This window comes from Chlorocebus sabaeus, chromosome 7, assembly GCF_047675955.1.
Source record: "Chlorocebus sabaeus isolate Y175 chromosome 7, mChlSab1.0.hap1, whole genome shotgun sequence".
In the NCBI taxonomy this organism is placed as follows: domain Eukaryota; kingdom Metazoa; phylum Chordata; class Mammalia; order Primates; family Cercopithecidae; genus Chlorocebus; species Chlorocebus sabaeus.
In genome coordinates this window covers 108,016,895-108,037,565 of record NC_132910.1, presented here as the reverse complement: position 1 = coordinate 108,037,565, position 20,671 = coordinate 108,016,895, and the positions used below count along the sequence as shown (strand labels likewise).

The following is a 20,671-nucleotide window of genomic DNA, read 5'->3' as shown; positions in this document are numbered from 1 at the left end:
TCTAGAAGTTATGATACCCTCTTCCCATGTCTCCTCTATCAAAATGTACCTGTAGTTGAAACTTCCTAATTTAGTAGTTTAATTTTACTTTAGTGTCTATTCAGCATTATACTTGTAAAGTGTTTAACAACTGTTTCTTCAATAAATAGATAAATATTGTGGCTATAATATAAAATATATTACTTTAAGGAGAATTAAACATGATTCTATCAGTTAGAATTAACCTCATTCATTTTAAGTATGAGTTCAGAATGTAACACATTATCGTTTATACTAAATGGTGTTAATTGGATAGTTTGATTAATTGGGAATGCCATTAAGTTTAGTAGTTAGATTATCAAACTTCAAAGAATTAGAATACAATAAAGTATATTAACACCTCAATTCTGTTTAATATAACAAAATATTCCCACTATGTTTTAGAAAAAAATCAGAATCATGGAGTTTTTAGGCTAATTATTATGAGCATTAATTATTTTTATTAGTGTCATACATGCATTAATTAATGAGATTATGCTCCATTTTTACTGCATGGTTAACATATCCAGGAAATTTTTCTTATTTTTATTCTTTCTTTCAAAAGTTCAGAAATGTTCTCATTTATTTTTATTTTTCTAACATGTAAAATATGACCCTTGAATATGTGGAGTCTGAATTTCTATGTTATTATATTGCATTACCCACATTGCATTACTAACACTTAATTATACACTCTAAGTAAATATTTCAATGGCTCCTTTACTCAACCAAGAATATCTTCATATGTATTTTCTAGTTCCTTCTACTGTACCCATCCTTAAGTTATTTTATATTCTAAATTGATATCAATGATTATGCATGCTAAAATGCCTTATGAGTAGAGTTAATATGCATCTGTTGTCAAAATGTCAGCGTGTTTTATAGCCTAACACTCATTATTTTAATAAATAAATTTTAGAAAAAAAAGAAGTATCATTAGTAGCAGATTTGGTGCTAGAAATGACAGTAGCACTAAGAGGTAAAACTAGACAATAAACATACTAGGAACTCTGTTGTACACTTTACATATGATAATATATTAAATTCTCACAATCATGTGATCAGGTAGTCATCATTACATATATTTCATAAGTGAGGAAACTGAGTCTCACAGATCTTAAATAATTTGCCAAGGTTTATAAAACTAGTGAAGACTTTAGCCTAGGCTGTTTGTAAGTCTTTGCTTTAATCACTATAAGAGACTCACACATTGTAATCCATTATTTTTATATTACATTAATAATATATTATTATCAATAATTGTTTATATTATTCCCTTTTTAAAAATAGGGTAACTGAAGATAAGAAATATTCTTTGACAAAGTTTGCAAGGAGGTTTAAATGGTAAACCCCAAATTGTAGCTCGGGTACTATCACTTCCAATCCAAGAGTCTTTCTACTGCCTTCTCCTGCCTCCTTACATGTTTACGTGTAATATTGGCTTTGGGCTTAGCTTAGATCCGTAGTTTATTTTGCAATGGTGCATGTTTCACAAATATTTCTTAGAAAAATTTACATAAATATTTGGATATTTAAATTAATTCATCTAAAAATTTGAAAGCTTCTAACATGCCAGTGGACAGAGTGGAGCCTAGTTATTTTTGAAAGAAAGAGCTTTTGAGCCTACAAATGAATGAACCAGAAAACTGCAGCTGTGTTTAGAAAGAGGTTTTATAACGGTCCAAGGCAGAATTTATTAGGTATTCCCTCTTAATGAGTTCCATATAATATTCTCTCAGTTAATAAATTAAAGAGCATCTTTGTAGCTGACGAGCCTGCAGATTCTAACTTAGACTTACAAAAAATGCTGAAGATTGTTACTAAAGCAATCAGATATGATGTTGCCATTGTATGCCAAATTCATGTTCCTTAGAACATTCATTTCCAGGAGTTGTACGATTTGAGGTTGTAGTCTTCAAATAGAAACAGATAAGTATTTACTATTGTTAAATGCCATTTTCCTTCTGCCACATTTCCATCTCTAACACTTAAAACTACATCCCATGGGAATATCCAATAAACTGAGTTGAGCTTTTCAAGGACCAGAATCTTTTGCTTCTTTATCTTGTTTACCATTTCACAAAAAGGAGTTTCTGTTATGTGTCATCAATGGGATAGGGTGAGGCAATGCTAATTGACTAATAAAATCTCTATTCAGTGAGGTAATTGTTAAAGGACCTGTAGTTTGACTGCAATTCTTGCTAACCCATGGGGGTTCTACCCTCCTTTTGGCCACATCACTGTCAATGATATTAATTGAACTGCAATTGCTGCAGGCTGCAAATTGGGATTTACTGAAAATTGTTTCAAGTTATAGGATTAAGATCAGATGTGGGTTTTAGTTAAGAAGCAAACATTAGCTAAAGTGCATTACCTCACCAGCTAAGGAAAACTTGCTTTGCTGCTCATTATTTTCTCAACAATGTTAACTAGGAAATAAAATTCAAATAACACTTTAAGATTTTTCCTTTGCAATGTTTCTGCATTTTACAATCCATATTTTTATTTACTTTTAGTAAATTTCTAGCTTCAAAATCCTATGATGGATTGTAAAATTGCCTGTTGACATATTACAATATTTTTATTCTTTTTTAAAACAGGTTTTGTTTCTTCTTATGTTTTTAAAATAATATGTATTATATTCTGATTTACATTACAGCGATTTGTATATTTAGTGTATCTTTCTTCTCACATGATTGACTATATATCATTTAAAAGCAGAAGCTAAGTTCTACTCATCTTTTCAGTTTTTAGCTAACACACACCTTTAACATATGAAGTAGCCAATAAATATTAACTGATTTACAATTTTCTTGTTTTGTATTCTCTCAGACGATTTAGAAATAACTGCTTTGGGTATGAGCTGAGACATTTGGAGTGACATTTTTAGAATACAGAAAATCCAACTGGAATAGAATTCATAAACTTTCTCATTGTTCTTGTTAATTAAGGATGTATTAAAATGATGTAAATGTATATATAATATATATCTGTATACATACGTAGAAAGAATGCAAAGTGTATCAATATATAAAAGATCAAGTTTATGTATATAAGGTACATACACAGAGTATAACCCATTTTAATTATGGCATCCATATTTTCCATTAATGTTAATCACATGAAAGTCTTCAAGCATTACTCCAGTGATGTGGTTGATGCTTTGAAAGAACTTGACCCTAACCTCTTAAATGGCTAAGATTAGCTTCACTAAAAATTGGGAGTGAATGCTAAATTATTAATATATTGCACAAACATATGGAATTATTTAAAAAATAATTTGAATAATCTGCTATTCTAAAGCAAGGTAATAATAGTCTATCAAGTAAGCACTGAGTAAAGGCTGTAAAGTACTTCAAACTATTTCTCATTTTAGGCTTTATATTTTAAAATTTTATACCTATTTATAGAAATGGAAATTTTCAGTAGTATAAATAATAACTGAGGTGCTTTTAAAGAAGCTTAATTTGAAGACTGCATATGTAATGGAAAATATTTTCACTTCATTTTTCACTAGAGATGAAACCATAAGATTAAAAAAATCACATATTTTCACTCATATGTTGGAGCCAAAATGGTGGATGTCATGAAGATAGAGAGTAGATTGCTAGTTACCAGAAGCCAGGAAGGGTAGCAGGGAGGAGTGGGTGCAGAGAGGTTAATTAATGGGAACAAACATACAGTTAGAAATAAGACCTGGTATTCAATAGATCAATAGGGTGTCTAGAGTTAACATTAATCTATTTTACATTTCAAAATACCTGAAAGAGAACAATTCTAATGTTCTTAGCATAAAGAAAAGATAAATATTTAAGGTGATGAATATCCTAATTACCCTGAATTGATTTTATGAAAATGTATCAAATTATCACGTGTCCTTAAAATATGCACATCTATTATGTGTCAATAAAAAAGTAAAAATACTTAATGTTGAATAAATACATATTAGTTAAAATAATTATCTGAAGACTCTTAACAGCCAAGCCTGGTCCACTTGAAAGAAATCGTGAAATGTAAAATTAACCACTTACTTCAAAGATAAGGAACTGGCTCAACTTAGTACTCCAATCACTACTAAATGTGATATAAAACAGTCAAAATCAGTTTGAGTAGAGTTTAGGACATGAGAAGAGTAGTAGTGTGAGAAACATCTGCAAAGGTAAGCTAAACATTTAATAGGGATAATTTCATACGAGAGAGGATTTTTTACTTAGTTTGTGTGACAAAAGACACTAAAGACGTTTGAGCAGAATGCCACCATCACAGCTCTATTTTACAGAAATTAACATCAGATAATTAAACATGATCCTGTAATGAATCCTGAACAACAGCCAAAAACAGTGGAACAATTGGGAAATTCAAATTAATTCTCTAGATTCTAGTATTTTATCAATGTTAACTTCCTGATATTGATATCTTGTTCTACAATGGTTATGAAAGAAAATGCTCTTGCATTTTGGGGAACACTAATATGTGTAGAGGTAAAGAAACATTATATCTGCAATTTTAAATATTTCAGAATAAAATATCTCATGCACACAGAGTAGAGGGAGAAACATAAAGCAAGTATGAGAAAGTATTTACATTTGGGAAATTTAGGTGAAGAGTACACAGAAATTCTTCACAAGATTTTTTTCCAATATTTTTGAAAGTCTGAGACAATGTCAAAAAAGATTTTTTAAAAAAGAAAAGTAACGTATCCACAACTTTAGACTAAGAGATTACTACTCTGAGAATTTGGGCATATCATGGTGAAAAGCTACATTAGCAGCTTTTTAGAGAGAAAATGACAGAGTCTATCAGAATTTAATGGCTATTTATCTTTCAATTTAGCAACTCCACTTTTGGCATCAGCCTCATGGAAATATATGTATTTGTGCACAAAGATATTTATTGCGACTCTGTTTTGTGTTTGGAGGAAAACGAACTAAGTTTTTACTTAAAAAGAAATTAAATTAAGACACATTCATCCTATAGAATAAAAGCAGAAGCTCGATGTCCCCGGTGAGGACCTGGAAAAAACTCTAGGACATGTTAAATTTAAAAAATCACAAAACCCTACATAAAGTAAAATCCTATTTAGGTAATATCTTATTATGTTACATTATCTTTTATATTTCAAAATTAGATAGATGTTGAAAATGCGTAGAACGAGTTCTGAATAGATACAAAACAATGATGACCTCTGGGTAAGAGACAGAATAGTTTGAAGGAAAAAGGTGATGGAGAGCAACTTCACGTACTGACTCTAAATACATGTTTGTTTTATAATACTCAATATATTCAGGTATTACCTATGCAGCTAAAAAGTAAAAATTACAAAGTTAGTTAAAAAATAGAGTTATACTAGAGTGAGACTGTAGACTGCTAAAAGAGCCTGATTACATAGAATGAGAAACTGAATTAGGGTGGTGTCAGCCGGAATGGAGAGGAGGTGATAGGTATAAGAGGGAGAATTTATAGGACTTGATACTTAAAGGGACAGACTGTGTGAGAAAGGAAGATGAATTTAACATGGGCAACTGGAATAGCAATGGTTTTAACAGAAATAAAAAATGAGAGAACCTACTGATTTTTGAAAAGATGATAATTTTTACTTTAAAGATATTGAATCTGAGGTATCAGCAGATGCTCCGGGTAGATATTCTGCAAATCTCCCAGAAATATATAATACTGAAAGTACACAGATCAGAACTACCCTGGAGTTCCGTGACTAAATCTTTCAGAAGAATTATAAAACAACTGTCAGCAGACACTCATTGTACTTCGTTATGATCTTTTTCTAGTGTTCCATTTGTAGTTACACATACACACTTAATCCTGGGATAGCTATTCATATATACTTGGGTATTAAAATTGGTCTTAAGAGGCTACAATATTATATTACAAAAAAGTAATTCATTTATACCATTTTCCACAAATAAATTTCTATATAATGAGATCTGTCTTCAATATGGTACATCTTCCACTTAAAACTCTGTATCTAGATCACATTCCCTAATATGAATGAAACTTGCCAAAATAAAGGAAACAGATTATAAGCAAATATAGTTACAGGTAAACATTTTAAGTGATTTAAATCATATTCATATTTTTTTTTCTTACCACAGTTCCATTAAAATGCTCTTGCCCTGGGTCTTGGAAGATATTAAGTCCATCAACAGGGTTACCTGTAGCACTGTAAAATTATTCGGATGTCACCTTTACAACTAGAGGGTGCTGAAGGACTACAAAGGATTCGATTATATCCCATTAAAAATAATGTCATCAATGAGAATCTTTTAAAAATTCAAGGCTTCAATAAATTGAATAGCACTGAATTACATATGGCAATTTGTATAAATAATACTTTATTATCGAATTTGCCACACAAACTCATAGCTGCAACAAAACTCTTCAGATAATGTAAATATACTTCTTTAGTCTTATGTTTATCTATGTGAATTAACAGTAGTTCTATTTCAGATATGGCAGAAAGACAAAGGTGCACTGGATGTGATATTAAGAAATGGTGGTCTCATAAAATGAGACTTAGTGCTTACTTTTGGGTTGGAACAAGTTCAAAGTAAGTAAATCTCAGTTGTCTAGACTTTTAACAAGAAATAAAATACAAGTAGCAGTGAAGTCTAATACAAACAAAGCTATTATTTACTTAATCTCTAAATATTTTGTGACTAATCCCAAAATATTCAAATAAAAAAATAAATTCAGAAAACATTTTTAATTTTACTTAAAATATGCAAACATTTTAATAAAATAAAAAAGTTAAAATCTTATAATAATTATGGATTTCTTTTTCAACTTATTATTTCCCCTTGGTTTCTCAAAAATGATGTAAAATCATGTATCTATTACTGCATTCCAACTTAAAATATGTACGACTCATTTTAAGGCACAATGTTTTATGTAATATGTACCAACAAATGAAATCCATGAAAATACATTTATGTTTTAAGGTGGATTAAATAGAATTTTGTTTATGCTAAATATTTCGTCAATAAGGTATCTTTAATTTTTTATTTTGTCAGAATTCATTATACACTTACATAAATATAGGTTTCCCTTTGTTTAAAAATGCTTACTGTGTATTACTATCTGATATTTTGACAACACAAGCACACTTTAAAACGAGCTGATTTTACAAATTAATATTTTGTGAACTTTATTTCTCCACAGAGCCTGCATAATTATAATTGATACATTTCTACTTACAAAGTTTAAACAATATGTAATATGACCTTTTAAAATCTGTGATAATACCATCTAAAATTTTACAAGAATAAGATGGCTTTCTTTGAAAGTTACAAGGAAGGAGATTTGAAAGACTACGTAGGGTAGAATGGTAACCATAGCAGGATTCAGCGTGCATATCATTTTATTATCAGAATTATCTGTAGTATTTGCAGTTTACACTAACTGAAGAAAATTGTTTGGGTTATATTATGTAGTATGCTTGTCCTTCATTTATTACTAAGCAATATATTCACTATACATATATACATCGTTATTAGAGCACAGACATTACATGATCATGCTGCCATTCAAAATTAAGGTGCCACATTTTTATTACAATCAAATGGCATCCAAAATGCAATGTTGCTATGAAAATTCAAAAGTTCTCACAGATTGGCATTTATGAATGGAGTAGCTCACAATGAAATTGAATTTTATTTTGTACAAATGGAAAAGATTTATCATAAATATATAGACCAATATATAACATTGAAGAACAAGAAGCAGAAGGGAAACAATGCTCTTGCATAAAGATCAATTCGCTTTGCTGCTGTTGGAATAACAGGTTTTGCAGGGGGAGGCTTCTTGTTGTTCTTAGCCTGAGATTTCCCAAGTCCATTGTTAACTTCAATGGGTTTTCCATAGCAGTCATAATTGGATAATTCAAAATCTCTTGGTAAGCTTCCAACAATGCTGAAGTCATTAGATCTCAGATCAGACTTAGAAGTACAAACTTTTTTGCATCTGGTCTCACCAACCTAAGAATAAATATTGAAGACAATGTATTTAGAATCTTTCTACTTATGAAACACATCTCTCCAAAGGATATTTTTTAAATTGCTAGTTTCCACAAGAGGTATTTGCTTATGTCACAAAGAACTAACAGAGAGAATGGTTATCTGATTAAACAATCAGATAGCCTGAGCATTTAGGGCTCTAAAATGTTGCCTAAATAATGAGGCTTATGTCATGGAATGAACTTTTGATTGGTTATTTTATGCTAAGGAATCAAAGCTCAGATTGATTTTAGGTGCTACCAGGCTTGTGAAAGTTATCAGTTGTAAGACTAATAAATAAAAATCCATCCTTGCTCCAATATTTAACTAGGACAGAGGCAATATTCTACAATGTATGGATTATAAAAATGCTCTGGTATTACTAGCTTTTGACTTCCCTATAGATCTTGTTTCCAAGTAGAGTGGCTTATAAATGCTAAGGAATTTATCCCTCCAATAAGACAGACTCCAAGTCACATTCACAAACAAGAACTAAAAAATGGTCACAATTACCATGAACCAAATATTTACTAGTGATAGACATTCCCAACTTGTTGGCTGAACTTAACCAAACATGCTCAGACAATACAGAGGAATGATGTGTTCTTCAGATAGACCATATGCTACAGAGATTATTATTTAGTCACTAATTTCTGAATTATGAAATTTGAATAAATTCCCTATATTATACAAAATAATTACAGTTACAACATGGGTTTGAACTGCAAGGGTCCACTTATACATGGGCTTTTTTTTCAATAAATACAGTTGCCCCTTCGTATCTGCAGGTTTTGAATCTACATCCAAATGCAGATCACAAATATAGTGTTCACAAAATCCGTGGATATAGAGGGTCAACTTTTTGTATCCACAGGTTCCACAGGGCAGACTGCGGGGACTTGAGTATGCATAGATTTTGATATCTGCAGGTGATACTGGAACAAATCCCCCTCAGATACAAAAGGACAATTATATTTTATGCTGAACTCTCTCTAGTAATCAAAATGCTCATAGATTAGAGGAATAGGCTAACACCAATGTTTGAGAATAGCACTGACATATCACAAAAGTCCACAAAAAGGTAAGTTCTTGGCTAGATTGCTTCATTTTCTCTCTGTTCTTACCACTGAGTTTTGCTATTCACCCTCAGAATCTTCACTCTTGACATTTACTCAATTTTTATTGAACATGGAAATCATTTAATTGTATATTATTAGTATATCACAGTTATTCTAGTTATTGCTTTTTAAATACAATTAATACTTTGACTAGTTCTATAGACTAGTTACATTTACTAAATTATAGCTGGGTTAAAAACACTATACCTCATATAAGTAAAACAAATATTTCCTCAACAGTACTTTAGGTACCAGGAGACTATCCTTTACCTGAATAAACATATATTTATATACATATTTCCTAGACAAAAGCCAGATGGCAGTGTTCAAGGTGGACAGCAAAAATGCCCAAGATAAACTGACTGATACATCCTTCTGTGATTATACATTTAAGTTATTTCCACTTCTCCTCCAATTATGAGCATATATTGATGTTATATTTTTTAAGCTAGCATACAAATGTTGGCTTTGTTATTATATACTTTATGCCATATGTATATTTGTAAAATGCCAGTGGGTAAGAAACTTTAAAAAAAATTTATGTAAATATGTTTGCAGAAAAATACACAAAAAATATTGATAAGGAGGAATGGGGATTGAGGAACTAGAAGTTCACCTTTCTGTACATTTGATATTTGAAAAAAAAGATGTAAACCACCAATATATTGATTTATTTAGAAATTGTTCATTATAAAATAGCGCAAATGGAAACACAGTCCCATCCTGGTTCAATAGGACTTTAATTGAGGTAGTTTTTAATAGCATCATTTTTTATTCTAGACAGTTTCATTATCACACTACCTCATTTTTGTCACCAGTAATTTTTAGAAATGAGAGAAGTTTATATGATGAAAGCAAATAAGACACATATTCATAAGAAACAATTGAGAAATTATTAATTGTAGGTTAATATAGCCAAATTTGCTTTTAAGAATACGAAGTAGGCCACTGTGAAAAAAGAGGATTCTTGTCCCCACCCCCACTCCACTTTTTAACGTGCAGTTACAATTTATCAATTGTGAGAGCTCAACTGTGCCTGAAAGAGCAGTGCCTACATCTGCATGGCATCAAGAAGTATGGACAGACTTTAGTCCCTATCAATTTAGACTCTGTGTCTAGCAAAATGTCTGACAAAAAAAAATGATGAAATGTGACTCCCAGTGTTGGCCGTGTGGCCTAGCGGGAGGTGTTTGGGTCACGGGGCCGGATCCCTCATGACTGGCTTGGTGTCCTCCCTGTGGTAATGAATGAGTTGTCTCTCTATGAGTTCAAGTGAAATCTGGCTGTTAAAAAGAGCCTAGCACCTGCCTTCCCTCTCACTCCCCCTCTTGCCATCTGACATGCCGGCTCCCCTGCACCTTCCACCGTAATTGTAAGCTTCCTGAGGCCCTCACTGGAAGTAGATTCTGATGCCATGCTTCCAGTACAGCTTGCAGAACGATGAGCCAAATAAACCTATTTTCTTATAAATTATACAGCCTCAGGTATTTCCTTTATAGCAGCACAAAATGGACTATACACTAGTCGAAAGGGTGAAAGAGAGAAAAAGCAGCAACTAAAATCTAAACTCTTTAAATATGACTTCAGGAAATGCACACACACACATAAACATATACAAATACACATCTACTTTTTGCCCCATTTATCTAAATTGAATTTTTAAAAGACTACTTTCATCAATTTGTCCACCGCCTACCCTCCAACAGTATGTGTACAGGCAGGTATGCGTGTGCACACACACACGGACTTGCACACTCACATCTGCCCTATTATTGTTCCAGACAGAACATCAGACAGAAGACCACATTTAATCTTCAGTTTTCCAATGCAGTTTGAGGAATGTGTGAGTCTCCGCATGTATCAGTGAACTTTTGTAAAGAGTAACTCACTATCTTGATCGGAATAGAAGTGGAGAACAGACTCTACATATCAAATCTTTGCATTACTCTAAGACTTTTGAGCAATCTTTAAAATCAACGACTCTGTGGGTATCACAGTTGCTCTTTCTCCCTTTAGAATTCCCCATTCCAAAGGCTTTCGGTGTACTCATTAGGCTTTTGAAGCTACTTATCATAACAAAAGAGTACTCCAGACTCTGCCTATAGACTTAATGGCTTAACACCAAGTATATATAGAATATACTATAGAAATGCATTTGCTATAAATCATATTTTACATCATTTTAGGTGTGACTGGAGTATCTGTAAATAACTAAACAAATGGCCAAATTTATATATTATAACCTAGGCCACAAATAAGTATTTCCAATTTTCTAATCTATTTTATTTATATAACCATATAAATTCTGCCAGCAATTTAAATAATATTAGGATTTGATCCATAGTTTATTCAAACTATAGATATAGAATATACGTTTATTCACAGAGATTACTTAAATATAGTAAACATGTCAGTAAAAGAATTTTTTCAGTGTTGAAGCCATAACATTACAAAGCATTCCAAAAAAGCTGCAAATTGGTTATATTAAGTTTCTAGCCATTTAATTCCTTAAAAAGTCTCTCAGAGATATATTTGAAGATTCTTGTATTCAACAATAAGTAGAGGTGCATGTGTAGGGTGGACAGAACCCTACTACAGAAGTAATTTTTAATCATAATGACATAACTGAATAAAGAACAAGATTAGGTTCCCTAATAAGAAGTACTCAGAGCTTCTTAAATAGGTCATGATTCATAAAGTAGTTGGCTAGTCTCCTTGTCCCATTCATCACAGATTTTACACGAAGAAAATTTTTTTTTCAGTTAATACTCCCTACACCTTATTATCATATCAAATATATACATGAAAGTACAAAAGAATTTACACTCTAAATACTATTTTAAACAGTTAGTTATAACATCACATGAAAAGAGATGAAATAAACTGCTTATAAATAAGGCTTTAACCCTACTTAACACACATTCTTAAAAGCGAATTTGGGTTTGTTAACCTACAATTAATAATTTCTCAATTGCTCCTTATTATGAATATGTGTCTCATCTACTTTCATCATATAAACTTCTGTCACTTCTGAAAATTACTGGTAACAAAAATGAGGTAGTGTGATAATGAAACTGTCAAGAATAAAAAACGATGCTATTAAAAACTTTCTAATGTTTCCAACTTTAGCCTCTAAGATTTTATTTGTGGTTCTTTTAAGTTTCATTCCACACAAATTTAAAAGCAAACAACTTTATGCAGTATTTCTTGACCAGAACACTTAGGCATGATTTCATGTTAATAATGGTATCCTCTACAGACAATAAAACATGTTCAGAGGGAATAATTTGTATATATTTTGCTAAATTTAAGTCTATTAAATCATTATCATTAAAAATCTCCTTTAAATATAAACAGCAGCTTTTATTTTTTAATTTATATAAACTTAAAGGCATAGGCACTATTTTCTTTGTCTTTTATTCATAAAACCTTTGTGTATGGCACATACTATGCATTAGAAATAGGGTGACATTAACAATAGTAGGTTCTTAACTGTTTTGTTGAATAAAAATAGTAATACGTGAATGAATAAACAAAAGTAACCAAGATATTGGAATGACTGAAAAAGCACCATTTTTACTGGGAAAAAAAATGCTCCAGATAATTATATAAGCATGGTAACATATTTTTGCATATAGGACACAAATTATTAAAAATCTTACAGTAAAAACTACAAGTTATCATTTTTTTCTACCTTTTAAATCTTTCATTTCCTTAGGAAGCACAATATTATTTTATACATCAGCTTCAAACATTTCCTACAATCCAAATTATATTATGTTTCCATTAATTATTATTGTTATTTTGTTGAATAACAATATTGAAATTATTTGGCAAAAGTTTGCATTTAGAAAAGCAAAGTACATTAGAACAAATGCATTTTGAAACTAAAAGTTTAATTACATTTTTCACTGCAAAACCATTGAATTAAAAGGATAAAAATTTATACATTTCTACTTTTATATCTTCTTTCATATGTCAATATGCAACAATCTTATGACTCATCAAGTTACACACTTCATATAAGTTATTTTTAGACTCATGTTATCATTTTGAAGCCTGTCTCAGGAAACAAATATTCCATAGGTACAAAGTTTAGTCTAGAAAGTGCATTTTTGTCCTGTAAAGAATAAGAGTAATTTACATTTATTTCTAAAGATTAAAATTTCTGGTCAATTCTTAACTCTCTATGCATCTCTCCTTGTCTTTTGAAGTAAAATGTCATAGCAGTTTCAGAATTCAAACAAGTGTGTTTCTATGAGCAGCTAAAAACATAGAGAATTAAAATATAAAAGTTCTTAAATGTGTTGAATTTTTATTTATTGGGTAATTATTTTAATTACTATTTTTAATTTTACTGCTTTAAAGATAAACTTAAAATAACATAATTGGGTTTACTACTTCATGGATCCTCTCATCTTTGCTATCCATGTTCATAAATAATCTGAATATATTCTACAATGTTCTAGAAAGCTGGCTCTAGTTAGCCTCCTTCCATCAGTACCCCTACCTGATGGAATATATTAAGGTATCAGGATCGTTGCACATTAGTATTCTGTTACTACATTTAATTTAATGTAGTAGCATAATTTAATTGAATTGCACATTAGTATTCTGTTACTACATTTAATTTCTGTGCTTACTGAGGACCTATAATAAACCAGCCAATGGAGCGGATCATAGGGATTACTGGAATCAAGCACCTGTTCTATAGAGCCTCCTTGCTTTCTGTATCCAAGTCTCTTAACCAGAGGTCAAGTTAGAGGGGATTGGTGGGCTGGAAATGGGAGGAAGTGGTAAAAGATAGGGAGATGTAAATCAAGGAGTACATAGTAAGTGTCAAAAAATCAGGTAGAGAACACTTCCACATAACATAAGGCTCTCAGGTATTCTTCCTTCCATTTTTGACTTGGAGAAATAAGTGTATGTGTTAGAAGGGGAAGCTCAGTTTCTCACAAACAGTATGCTTCCAATACCATTTCTCTGTCGTGCCAAAACATGCCCTTAAGCAATCCCTTAGTTTTTCTAGATATTATGTTACTTCTTACATGGGTGGTAACAGAGAAAAAAAAATAAAATATTGGTAAAGGGAATAAAAATTACTCCAAATATTTGTTTTCCTGGTGTAGGATTGCAGTAAGTCTGAAACGACCCAGTAGACAGAACAGCAACAACAATGAAAGTGTTAAGAGTAGCCCACTGAGAAATCTATTTAATTATTAGAGTGTGGTAAGCAGGATGCAGGTACAATGAGGATGCTGAGGGCCTTGAAAAGCACAGAGGACTTCTACATTCAGGAAGATAGAGTAGACATACCTTTCCTATTCCTCCTGCTAAGTTCAATAAAAAATCCTGGACATTACATTAAAACACACACATACACACACCCACAGAGACAGAGAGAGAGAGAGAGACTGTGAAAGGGAGAGAAGAGGAAGCAGATCAAGCTGGGGACTCAGGACCCAAGGAACCATGCAATGGTGAGTTCCTGCATTCCCTTTCGGTCTCATATAATCCCAGATTTGGGGCTAAAGAAGCCAGCAAGTGGAAATGCCAACAGGTGCAGACAAAAAAAGCCCCAACGGCCTACTCTGTTTAGCCAAAGAACAAAGAAAGGGACAGCCCAGCAACACAGAACACTTTGAGATATTAACCTCTCTATTCTTGGCAAATAGTACAGAAAAAAATGTGCTCCCACCCCACCCCAAAAGACATGCCAGCAACATCCAAGAGGTGAGGGGGCCAAGGCTTGGACTTTAAAAAGGCTGTGATGAGGCAGTCTGATCTCTGCTGAAGTAGTGTCAAGTGGTGATCCAGGGCTTCCATCACCGTAGACCAGTAGCAAGGCCCTGATCCCTGCCACAGTGTCTATGGAAGCTATGTAGGGAGTATGGACTTACACCTATACCCAGCAGTAACAAGATGCTCCTCCTCTTCAACACTGAGATGATGTCACAGGAGGCCATGGAGGGTCAGAACTTCCATCACCAATTGGTCATGAAGGCAACCCCTGCTGCTGTGTTGGTAGAGAGAGCATGGGGAACTGGTGACCCCCAATCCCACCCAGCAGTAACAAGGAGCTCTACCCTGACCAAGTGGAACACCTGGACTTGTACCTCTGCTTGGAAGTAATGAGGCAGCACCCATCCTTCCCCTGACAGAACAGAGTCAGAGAAAGCCAGTTAAAACAGAAGGCTTAAACACGATTCAGAGTCTCATAATACAATATCAAAATGTCCAAGTTTCAATACAAAATCACTCATCATACAAAAAACTGGGAAAGATCTCAAACTGTACAACAAAAGACAAAAAAAATTCTGAGAAATCTGAGAAAGATATTACAACATTCATGATAAAAATTATTCAGTGACCAATTATGAACATAGTTGGAACAAATTTAAAAAATACATACATACCAAATGGAAACTGTAAAGCTCATAGATTAGATCAACAGGAAAATGTAAAGGGCAGAGGAAAAAAAATCAGTGTACTGGGAGATTACAGAAGACATTGTCAAAGAAGTTCCAGCCAGGCCAACCAGGTAAGAGAAAGAAATAAAGGGCATCCAAATTAGAAAAGAGGAAGTCAGACTATTGCTGTTCAACAATTATGTGACTGTGCACTTAGAAAACCCTAGAGACTCCTCCAAAAGACTCCTAGATTTGATAAACAAATTCAGTAAAGTCTCTGGTTACAAAATCAATGTACACAAATCAATAGTATTGTTATACACCAACAATGACCAAGCTGAGAATCAAATTAAGAACTCAATTTCTCTTACAATGCAGCAAAAAAAATGAAAATAACTTTACACAAACAAGTGGAAACACATCCCATACTCATGGATTGGAATAATCAATATCGTGAAAATGACCACACTACCCAAAGCAATCTATAGATTCAATGTAATTCTTATCAAAATACCAATATCATTTTTCACAGAATTAGAGAAAACAATCCTAAAACTTATATGGAGCTAAAAAAGAGCCTGAGTAGCCAAAGCAATCCTAAGCAAAAATAATAAATGTCCAAGTTTCACATTTTATACAAGGGACTTGAGCATTTGCACACCTTGGTATCTGACAAGAGTCCTAAAACCAGTTCCCTACAGTTCCCAGGGACAATTGTATCACAAATCTAGCATTTGTGTTATTGGAGTCTTGAAAAGAGAAGAGAGAGGGCAAGTCAGAAAAAGTACACAAAGAAATAATAGCTGAAAACTTTCCAAATTTGGCAAGAAACATACACCTACATTTTCAACAAGCTAAAAAAATCCCAAACAAGATCAACTCAAAGAAATCCACACAGAGACATGTCATAATTAAACTTCTGATCACTACTCCACTAAAAGACCAAACAATTTTTTTGAAAGCATCCAGAGATAAGTGACACTTTACCTACAGGGGAAAAACAATCAGAACAACTAGTTTTCATCAGAAGCCATGGAGGCCAGAAGAATACTTTTTAGGTGGTAAAAGAAATGCATATAGAATTGTAGCCTCACAATCCTACACCTAGAGAAAATATCCTTCAACAATGAAGGAGAAATCAAGACATTACAGATAAAGGGAAAGTAAAAAAATGTGTCACCCACAGACCTATCCAAAAATGAGTAAAGGAAATTCCTGAAAAGGCTCGGTGGCTCACACCTATAATCCCAGCATTTTTGGGAGCCTGAGGCAGGCGGATCACTTGAGGCCAGAAATTTGAGACTAGTCTGGCCAACATGAGGAAACCCTGTCTCTACCAAAATATAAAACTTAGCCAGGTGTGGTGTGGCACATACCTCTGGTCCCAACTACTTGGGAGGCTTAGGTAGGAGGATTGCTTGAACCCAAGAGACGGAGGTTGCATTAGCTGAGATCATGCCACTGCACCCCCCAGCCTGGGCAACAGAGTAAAACTCTGTCTCAAAAAAACAAAACAAAACAAAACAAAAACAAAACAGGAAATTCTCTAAACAGGAAATAATAAAAGAGATATAACCTTGGAATATATGAAGATGAAAGAAAAACACAGGGAGCAAAAATATACAATAAGATTTTCTTCTCCTCGAGTTTTCTAAATTATATTTGATGGTAATGCAAAAACTATAATGTGATTCTAAATGTATGCAGAAGTATTTAAGACAATTGTAAACAGCTTAAGGGAGAAAAGAGGTAATGTTTTCAAACATCACAAAAACTAGCAAAATAATGACACCAATAGATTGTGATGTTATGCACGCATATCTTATCCAGACCAACCACTAAAGAAGTTAAACAAAGACATACACTTAAAAACAACACAGAAAGCTCAAAATGAAATTCAAAAATAATGTTCAAGTAAGCTACATTAAAAAAGGTAAAAGAGGGCCAGGTGCGGGGGCTCATGCCTGTAATCCCAGCACTTTGGGAGGCCGAGGTGGGTGGATCAGCTGAGGTCAGGAGTTCAAGACCAGCCTGACCAACATGGAGAAACAGTGTATCTACTGAAAACACAAAATTAGCCAGATAAATGGTGGTGGGTGCCTGTAATCCCAGCTACTCAGGAGGCTGAGGCAAGAGAATCACTTGAACCTAGGAGGCAGAGGTTGTGGTGAGCCGAGATTGCACCATTGCATTCCAGCCTGGGCAACAAGAGTGAAACTCCGCCTCAAAAAATAAATAAAAAAAAAAAAAAGAAGAAGAAGAAAAAATGAAAAAGAAAATAGGGAAACAAAAACCAAAATAAACAAAACAAAGAAAAATAAAACACAGAGTAAAGCCTTGTTGTATCAATAATTACATTATGGAAATGATCTAAATATACCAATTCAAACGTAAGAGAATGGCAGAGCAGTTTAAATACCAAACACTAACTATATGTTCTCTGCAAGAAACTCATTTCAAATATAATGAAATAGAAATATTGGAGGTAGAAGTATGAAAAAGATATATTAAGGACATCTTTAAGGCCAAGATAGCACTAGAGTAATGCGAATTTTCTCCTTATTCTTCATGAAAGGCATAAAGGAGCTATAAGGCCTCAAGAAGCCTCCCTAAAGGTTTCAGCTAAGTATTTGCAGAGGGTCTTGGCTTTAGGCTCAGAAAATGAGTATAAATGACTTAAACAGTTTTTTAAAGGCCACAGGCAGCACCATATAAGCATGGTTCCTTTGCTTCTGCACCTAAAAACCACATGTGGTATACTCGTCTAGCATTCTAGGTAAGGTGAGTAGTGGTAATTAACAAACTGATAGAGTAATTGTCAGACCACAGGAAAAGCATGGAAGGTAAGATTTTCAAGGCTGTAGGATGGAATGGACCTATTGGTCTTCTGTGGAATTTACTGCTCTTAGCTCAATAGAAATGGTCTTCTGGTTGACTGGTCCACCCATCCAGAGGGCATCTATGAAGGGCACATTGGGGTAAATGGACAGCTAACCTCAATCCTTTACACAGCCTAGTTCTTTGAGATTTATCATTGTCCACTATTCTTAGACCCATAATCAATTGACAAGACAGCGTTATGGGGTAAAATCTTAAATATTCCTTCTCCGGCCACTCACTGCTGGGCAGGACAGATTCCTAACTGAGGGCATTGTTTCCCTGAGACAGACATCCAATAAACAAGTAGCCTTCCTGACATGCTCCAAGTGAAGTTCTCTAACTTAATGGGGAATGGTGGGTGATTTAATCATGAGCATAGGCTTCTCCAAGCCTTTTTATGTAAGGCAGATGATCAGTGATGCCCCACGGTCCTCTGGCGTTTCATTAAGATATATTGAATGAGAAACAATAGGAAGCTCTGTGCTCCAGCAAGGTCTCCATATTCAATGGTGACCATCAAAGCAGACTTGAATCCTTAAACTCAGTGGAAAGTTCTCAAAAAATTTAGTAAGGCATTACTTTTTTTCTTAAGTGGTATTTGACCTAAATGTTCTGAATGTTTTCTAAAAAGCACGTTTCCCAAAAAGTGTGTTGTGCTCAGTTTTTTTTCAGCTGTGAGAGAAAAATAAGCAAATGCCAATTTCATCAAAACTTGTCACATACACAAAAGGATCTCTCTCTTGACACTATGAAGAGGTTGGGGGAAATGATTTCATGGGATAATTTTATCCTTACCTGCAAAGTGCTAATATGAACAGGAGTCCCTGTTCCATTCACAGTATTCTTTTTAGCCGCATTTCCACCTTTTCCATCTGCTTGCTCAGCCTTAGCAATTCTGGCTTTTTCTGCTTCAACCCTTTTGGGGTTGTTCAGCATCACCTGGACCACCGCATACTCCACCAGGGAAGCAAACCCAAAGAGAAGGCAAGCAATGAGCCAAACATCAAGAGCCTTCACATAGGAAACTTTGGGAAGCTCAGCAGCAAGGGTTGTACACTCAGAGGCCAAGCTGAGGACTGAGAAGATACCTACAGAAACAGAAAGAGGAATGAAAATTGCTTTTTATCCCTATGAGACATTCTGTGGTCGTTACTCTTTGACGAAATCCACCTCCAGTACCTTCCAATGAACCATGAACAATTTGTCAGGTCCCCTTAAAGCTCAAAGACTAGGAGAAATAATAGGTACATGCCTTTTATGTAAGGATTATTGACTATGGTTGAGGATTTTGTAAATACTTAGGATTTTAAAAAATAAATAGAAATTTAAATCAGGGTATAAAAATATAATTTGGACCTGTTTTCGATATTAAAGATGTCTAAAACTACCGTATAGTATGTCTGAGGAAGACACAGAGATCTCTTATTAGACAGATTATGTATGTTATTTTTCAGCTTTGTTTGAGAAAGATTTCAGTTATGGAGCTGAGTTTTGTCCCCATGAGCAACTAAATAAGAGCAAGAATAGAACATACAAAGTAATTTTTTGATAAGGTTCATAATAAGAAAAATTAATAGAAAAGACACAATAGGAAATATTCCTATTTAGGGAGAACATATGATTCCAGATTTCCAAAGAAAGGAATAAAGGTCTGCTCCATGTAATGGTAACCTTTCAATGAAAGCTAACACATTATATATGAATTTAAGTAAAGTAATTGTCAGACTCCAAAGAAGAATTGCAATAATTTATTGTTCTTTCTCTTCTCAAATGCCACCCTCTCTCTCATTCCGCTCCCCTTTTCTTTTCCTTCGTATTTTCAAGAGAGGAGATGATGAAATGTATTTTGTAGTTATAACTTGTTGACATGGGCTATCAGGAACATGCTGAGTCAGAAAAGAAAACTCATTCAATGTCAAGGGAGACTCACTTTACTTGAAGGAGAAAACAGATCTGACTTGACTCTGTGAGTCCATCTCACATACTGGGTTGAGTATAATTTTTTCTTCTTAGATTTGGCCACTTATGAGAATTAATGTATACATCACCATAATAATTAAATGTCTGCTTGACTCTCTTTTCCCTTCCCACGAAATTATAAGTACTATATTAGTATTAATAATCAGTTAAACATTGAAAAATATACCAATTGCATCATTTCAGAAGCTTCTAAAAAATGTATTTTGCATTCAAGAACCTAAGATACTCTCTATTAGAAAGAAACATGTTAAGCAAA

At 33.4% G+C, this 20,671-nt stretch overlaps 1 protein-coding gene across 4 annotated transcripts in view; it reads right to left on the bottom strand.

The window, feature by feature from the left end:
• Positions 1-6,347: 6,347 nt before the first annotated feature.
• GLRB (glycine receptor beta) overlaps positions 6,348-20,671 on the bottom strand; it is a 174,095-nt gene continuing 159,771 nt past the window's right edge. For all 4 annotated transcript variants that reach the window (XM_073017688.1, XM_037993215.2, XM_008000094.3 and 1 more), the window contains 2 exons: positions 19,231-19,523; positions 6,348-8,009 (listed from right to left, as the gene is read on the bottom strand). In XM_073017688.1, coding sequence (XP_072873789.1) covers positions 7,713-8,009; positions 19,231-19,523 — 590 coding nt within the window. In that variant the 3' untranslated portion in view covers positions 6,348-7,712. The remainder of the gene's footprint in view (positions 8,010-19,230; positions 19,524-20,671) is intronic.